The sequence below is a fragment of the Centruroides sculpturatus genome, unplaced genomic scaffold (assembly GCF_000671375.1).
Source record: "Centruroides sculpturatus isolate CEXI.00-Female unplaced genomic scaffold, Cexi_2.0 scaffold1242, whole genome shotgun sequence".
In the NCBI taxonomy this organism is placed as follows: Eukaryota; Metazoa; Arthropoda; class Arachnida; order Scorpiones; family Buthidae; genus Centruroides; species Centruroides sculpturatus.
The window spans coordinates 165,265-173,082 of record NW_019385481.1 but is presented as its reverse complement, the minus strand read 5'-3'; the positions used below and the strand labels follow the sequence as shown (position 1 = coordinate 173,082).

Here is a 7,818-nt window from a genome sequence, read left to right as displayed (position 1 = left end):
AAAGACTGTGTTTATAATGTTAAGTATCTTTACCATTTCTAACAGAACAACTCCATTGTGAAAAATGACTTCACACGTGAATATTTAAAATGTAATTTGAACAGAATTTTTTGCCAGAAACATCTCATTTTTTAACGCGTTAATTGGGTTTTGTTTACATGTGCCTAATTAATACAATTTGTTTTGTAAATGTTTTCTTGCATATTTTGCATTGATATTTATTTCCTGTGGGATAAACATACTCTTGATGAGTTTGGAATTCGATCTTTGTTGTAAAATTTTTTTTACAAATGTCACAATAGAAATGAATGTGATTATTTAAAAAGAAAATCATATGCTTATCTAAAACTTTCTCAGACGTAAAAAGGTGTTCAAATATATTACGTTGATAAGGTAATTGTTTGTGGTTTCTTTCTAAACAAAAAAATTTTAAATGTAATTTTAATTTAGTTTCTGTTTTAAATCTGCTTTTACAGTTTCTACAAAAATACACTTAATTCTGATGAACGAGTTGATGCTTAATAAATTACTTTTAAAATGAAATGTCTTGTTATACACAAACGTGACGAAGATTCTCTTTTTGTGAATGGCATCGTGATAATTTAATCAATGTTTATTGGTAAAAAGTATATTGCATTTGTCACAACAAAATTGTTTTATGTCTTAATGAAGTTTTTGGTGATTGATTAAGGTGGTTTTGTTTTTAAATTCTTTATGACAAATATTACACTTTTCAATGTGAATTTTCGAATGTTCTCTTAGCGCAGTTTCAGTCTTGAATGGCTTGTTACAAAAATAGCATACATACATATTTTCATGTTTAGTGAGACAATGTCTGGTTAAGGCAGCTGTATTGGTGTAATCCTTTTTACATATGTCACAAACATACCTTTTTTTATCACTATGAGTAATGTTATGCTGTTTTAAAGAATGTTTTGTCTTAAAATATTTGTTACACTTATGACAAGATAAGTTGCATTTATTGCTGTATTTACGAATATGCTGTTTTAAACTATAACTGCGTTTAAAACTTCTATTACATACTTGACAAGTATAATCAAATTGAGTATTATGAACTACCTTATGATTTGCCAAAACATCTTTTCTTTTAAAATATTTGTTACATATGTCACAAGAAAACTTGTATTCATTGCTGTGTGTATTAATATGCTTTTTTAAAACATTACTTCGTTTAAAACTTTTGTTACATATGTGACAAATATGGTTACGTTCATCATTATGAACTACTTTATGAATTGCCAAATTCTGTTTTGTTTTAAAACTTTTGTTGCATACTTGACAAACATAGTTACGTTCATCAGTATGAACTTCAAGATGCCTTTTTAAGTATACTTTTCGTTTATAACTCTTATTGCAAATATCGCATTTGAAAGGACGGTCTTCCCTATGCGTTAGTTCATGCTCCAATAACACATCATTTCTCTTAAATTCTTTTCCACATATTTTGCATGCATGAATTCTGTGTATTCTCATGTGTCTTTCTAAACGGCCTTTTCCATATGGAACGCGCTTACCACAAATGTCGCAATATAGGCCTACGTTTTTCCGCTTGATATTAGATTTTTTACTATGAGCAAGATTATGATATCGCAAAGAAGGTTTTGTTTTAAGACTTTTGTTACATACCTGAGAAGAATAGTTACGTTTGTCACTGTGATTTTTGTGATGTTCTTTTAAAACCTCTATCCGTTTAAAACTCTTATTGCAAATATAGCATTTGAAAGGACGGTCTTCACTATGTGTTTGTACATGTTGCCACAGATGTTTCCACTTAAATTCTTTTCCACATATTTTGCATGCATGAATTTTGTGTATTGTCTTATGTCTTTCTAAATGGCCCTTGCCATATCGAACGCGCTTACCACAAATGTCAGAGTGCAAGTTTTTCCGCTGGATATTAGATTTTTCACCCTTTGTTGGAGATGGCTTTACTCGATCTTCAGATGACTGCATACGTAAATTCCCTTGAAAGATTTCGTTTTTACTTCCACTTTTGTGTTTTTTCACGTGTCTTCGCAAAAGAAATTGCCACAAAAACTTCTTATTGCAGGATGTGCAGCGAAATGGTTTTTTCCCAATATGACAGAACAGATGTGTTTGTAATATTTTCTTATTTGTGAAAGTCTCTTTACATACATCACACGTAAATTTTTGTTTAGAATGAGATGCAAACATAACCTTGAAGTATTTTCTTTTAATCTTTTCTTCAATTTTATTGCATTTTCTACTGGAAGAAACGTATTTCTTTGTTTTGATATTATATTTATAACGTTCTCTCTTTATTGAATTCTGCTGAATATCGTATTCTTGAATCTGCCCTTCCTCGTCAACTGAAAGATTAAAAAATAATAAATTACCTATAATAATTGAATAAACATAACAAAGCTGCAATATTAAAATAGGCATATTAGTGCTGTAGTTATATAATTGGTTAATATGTTTTTTTTTTTTTTGTTTAAAAGCAAGGCATCATTTGTTGTTTGCACTAAAAATAAAACATTTTATATCTTACAATCATAAATTGATTAATTCAGCTTTAGTTTCTTCATCGGAGTTTTAAGTGAGTAGGAAAAATTAAATCGTTTCACTTTATCTGTTTTTATTTATTTTATTTATATAGTTTGTTTCAGTTGTTATCATGAAAACGTAGAAGAAATCTTGTTCTTTTAGAGAGGAAAGAAATCATTAGTGTAAAAGAAAAGCAAAAGTTTATGGATATGAAGTAGAGAGAAAAAGTTGGTGGATTCTTCAGACTTTTTAAATGAAAATTCGATAATTTTAGCGTATGTCCAGTAGATCTGTACAACGCTTTTAAAAAATATTAGCAACGTGTTTTTTAACACGTTGCAAATATGTATTTATTTATGTCATTTAATATGTTATATAGTCCTCGTTTACTTCGTTGTAATACGTTTTCTTTATTATTTTTGAATTAAGTTCACATTTATATTAATACGATGTAGGTGCTAACTTATAATTTTTAAATATCTAATCCCAAGTAAATGTATGACAGTTGAAATTTGAATGCAGTTCTTCACCTGCCTTCTAAATAATATTAATATAAAAAGTTTGAATCAAGTAATATTTTACTTACTTTGGAGGTTGATTTCATTCCTGTTAAAGTTTTCATTTGAAGTGAAGTATTCATTGTTGACAGGCTAAACAATATGCAACAATACATGACAACAACAAATAATAACTTATGATATATATATAGCTGTTACGAGTTGTTTAAATTTCCCGGCAATATTTTAAAATTTTGGTGGCGCTCTCTGTAATAAAACGTTTTTTTTAAATAAAATGTGACATTTTGAATTATTATAGAAAGGCAAAAAAACCGAATTTTCACAGTAAGGATGGGTTTTGTATTAAAAAAGTTAAATGCGAATGACGAGTAAAATCATCATGAAGTCCGAATCTATTGGAGATTCACGTGACCACCATTTTCTCCTCACCCTCTTGATTTTTAATTTTCAAAATGTAATAGCTTCAATTTCCCTAATAATAAAACTTTCCTGCAAAATTTCAAAAATTTTTCCATTAATTTCCATTGAAAAATATTTTCCATTGATAAAGATATTACTAATGAAGTATGCTAATTTTGCTATAGATCTATGTTATTTATAAAGTAATTTAGCCCAGTGAAAACCAGGAGGGTAGTTCTGTAAGGAAAGATTTTTACTAGTGTTGCAACGAATAGTATATTCGGTCTCAGGCCGAATACTGAATATTCGGCCAAACTATTCGGCTTGATTAACGCACGCACGAAAATTGGCGTGCAAACCGCATTATGGCAATGACCCTGCTCTCTGTTGGCTCACTGTCAATAGCGTTAATTAGCGCTTCGCCAATAGCGTTAATTCTTGACAGTTTTAGCGGACAGACAAGAACGTCACTGCAGTATGTGATAAATCAGAGGTCGCCAAAGTAGTGGTCCGCGAGAAAATTTCGCTGGTCCCCAGAAGAATGTGGAATATACTTATTCATCACGTTAAGTTATGTTTTAAGATGCATTGAAACATAATTTAATTCATAACAATACGTGGACAGTTATAAAAAAACTCGTAGAATATAATAATTGTCTTTATATCAATATATACAACACTGTTTCGTTTCCACCAATTCATGTGCGAAGAAGTATTTACTTTCGACACTTGGGGCATCACCGTCGCCGTAAAAGCTTCTCTAGTCCAGTGTTCCTGCAACCTTTTTCTACTTGCGGCACACCCATGACTCAACACGGCACACCAAAATGTTATTCCCCTCAAAAACGTATGATATGATACTATTAATAGAATTACGTAATGCCACTAACCTATTATTATTGTTATTAAACAAACATCAACACCTATGAGCAAATTTTTTTACACATAATTTCACCAGGCTATCACTAGGCTATGAGTTACGTAATTGTAAAATGGGAAATCTACGACGGAAAAGTGACGAATCGAAAGTATCGTGAGAGCGTATTATGATGTATGCACAGGCATACGTGGACTAAAGCAATAGAGGAAAGAGAAAGGGAAGAGCAAATACGAGCGCTTAAAAAGAAGGATAGGCAGGGTCAGACCCTCGGATGTGCGACGAATAGGTGTGTACTGTACGTGTGTATCTTTGTAATTATAAATTGTGAGTACATGTGACTAATATTATTTTCTTTTTTATTTTGTTCATGTTATAAGTTATAAATAAATATAAACAAACAACACTAACCGGATAACATTAAGCCTAAATCTAAATACCATAATGATTAATTTACTGTGTTTTTGTTATTTCTTACTCTCGCTTTTAGGTATTCGGTCGAATAGCAAAAAATAGGCCGAATAATAACCGAATATTCGTTACATCACTAATTTTTACACCTATTGAATTTCAAAATTCGTTGTAAAACTGTTTTGCTCATTTTATTATATTAGAGAGGTTGCAGCCGTACTTTAAACTTTAAAGTTATACGGCAAGCAGAAGTACACGTTTGACGTTTTAACTCTATGTAAAACACTAATCCAAAAACTTAAAAATCGAACAACTAGATGAGTCTGTCGACAGGATGAAAACTTATTGTTAAACATAATTTTAGCTGAAAAAAAAACCATTGTCTCTGTAGGGGACTATAAAACCTTGAAAGTTGGTATGAACCATCTCTTATGATATGATAATATGCATGTGGAAAGCCATGAACACTGCAAACTCTGTGATACACATCAGATCTCTTAAATATTGCGCAGTCGCGAACAGACCCAACTTCATCAATGTAACAATCAATAAAGCACATTTTCTCATAACATACTTCCAGCAGAACTAAGCAGTGAAATCCCTTTCTATTTATATATGCTTGAGGTTCCTCTAAAGGGGCCTTAATTGCTATATGATTCCCATCTAGACAGCCTATAACTCCAGTAATACCGTATTACATAGCAAACGTCTGAGCAGTTGTCCTTTCCTTCTGAGCCGAAGGCAAATTTATAATACTGTTTTGTGTATTCTGTACATTTATAGCTCTAACGATTCTCATCAGGCATCTCCATGCAGTTCTCCAACAAACTCCGAATGGCAACTCCTCTGTAATATGTGTGAAAACAATATAGTACAGAATTATATCAATCAGTAAAACTTTTAAGAACGACGAAGGTTACCAGCGAAAGTAAATAAATATAGTAAATTATTTTAAAATATTTAGAGAATGTTTAATAACACTAAATAATTATTTTTGACTTTAATTAGCGTCCAGTCTCCTACCGTACGATATAATAGTAGGACAATTCCGATTCGTTTTGCCTGTTCCCCAAGACACACTTAGAATAAAGTAGTGGCTTATATAAATCCGAAAGCAACTTGGGAAATTATTTTTAGAATTTTACAAACGTATTATGCTGTGGATGGCAGAAAGTGCCGTAAAAGAACAAGCTTACTTCTATATTATTATATATATATATATATATATATAAATGGACGTGTGTGTCCCTATATTTCACTTTTCCGTCAAAACTGCACATTGCACATGAATGGTGTTTGTATGTGGTAGTAGCCCCAAGTCTCCGTTCGTGCACTATGGTGGTTGTGTCTCGATAACTATAAGGGTGCGGGAGATATGGGACTGAAAGTGGTTTTCTATTTCGAATTTTATGTTCGAATTTGTTCGAATTTAATTCGAACATAAAATTCGAATGTTGGTTCGATTATAGAACGATTGTAAAGGTTCCAGAAACGTTGAAAATACAGGTAACCCCCGTATAACACGGTAGTTACGTTCCAAAAATTGCCGTGTTATGCGAAACAAAGAACTAATACGAAAAGGCGGGATAGGTTCCAAAAATTAAAAAAACATGCTATTATATTTTCATAATTAAGATAAGAAAATTTTAATAAAGATATTTAAGTGATACATATTAATATAAATTAAATAATGTTTTCTTCGTTATCACTAAAAGCACTATTAATCGAGGATAACTTGCCAAAAAGAAAACGGCAAGTTATCCTTATCCTCTAAGCATTTTTCTGCATTATTTTCAGATCCATGCTTTACCTTTTGCAAAACGTATGCAATTTTAGATTGCTTGCTAATAGTTAAAAGATCTTTATAAATTTCCTCATATGGTGCTAAGCACTTATGAAGAATAATGCAAGTATGAAATAAGGGAAAAACATCTGGCAACATCAGAAACAGAAGCGTCGAGATCTGGCAACATTGAAACAAGTTTCGAGAAGGACCATATGTATCGACAGAAGGAAAGAAAAAAAATTTATATACTTAAGCACTAATAGTTCACGAAAATAATAATTTTCGTGAACTATTATTACTTAAGTATGTAAAAATTTATTATATTTCATGATGTACGAACGTTTTACCCAATTCTCGAACCGTGTCAGAGTGAATCCGTGCTATAACAGTACCGTGTTATACGGGGGTTACCTGTAGTTCGTTTGACTGGACGTGAACAGGAGACGATTAGAAATAGAATCGGGACTAGGTCTCTAATTAGTCTGGAAACGGGGATCTAATTCTTGCATTCCGTGAAAACGGGTAAGATTGGCTATAATGTAATTATCTTAATCTTCACTATCGTTACTTTTTGCCCAAAATAAAAACCCAGCGAAGCGGGTCCTTGCAGCTAGTAATTGAATAATTTCTGAATTAAAATCGTCTGTTTCTTTACAATGTTATTCACAAATGCTTAAATAATTATTATTTTAATAAAATACGTCATAAATTTAACCCAAAACACAGAAAAGGCTAATGTTTAAACTGAATTTCTACTCGCTACGTTCGACGTTCCAAACGCAATTGTCAAACTTCTAGGATTACAAGATGGCGGCGCTCGACGTTCGACGTTCATATTTCAGCAATGAAAACTTCGGCCGCAACCTCTCTATTGTTTTCTAATAATCAACTGCTACTTCACAACTAGATACAATTAGAGATTGCTGTGTTTACTAATTTGTTGTAATATGTGTTTATCTAATTAATATCTTCACAGTATTAGAAATAATAAATAAATCTGATATTTTGTACTATCGTCATCTTAATGGGTCACAATATAAATTTTGCCAAGGGTTTCGTAAATCTGAGGTTCGCCTGTATGTCCGGTAATGCTCAACATGTTTCCGCATCCATTGTGGACCTGACCAACCCTTCGATAAGTCTAAAATCAAAACTCATCGTTTATTTTCTAATTTATCGTGCACAAAAAAGCAAAAATACTCAAACTACCAACTGAGAAAAGTTTCAAACACTACAATTTACATATATAAATTTAATATTGAAATTCCCTTTTTACTTTATCTTGTTATGCATGATTC

General features: G+C 31.6%; 1 protein-coding gene across 1 annotated transcript in view; it reads right to left on the bottom strand.

Moving 5' to 3' along the window:
- Positions 1-663: 663 nt before the first annotated feature.
- The window catches only part of LOC111639381 (zinc finger protein 62 homolog), a 19,866-nt gene continuing 12,711 nt past the window's right edge, over positions 664-7,818 (bottom strand). The window contains exons 2-3 of the mRNA XM_023385254.1: positions 3,116-3,179; positions 664-2,351 (exon numbers count right to left, since the gene is read on the bottom strand). Of these exons, the coding sequence (XP_023241022.1) occupies positions 664-2,351; positions 3,116-3,179 (1,752 nt within the window). The remainder of the gene's footprint in view (positions 2,352-3,115; positions 3,180-7,818) is intronic.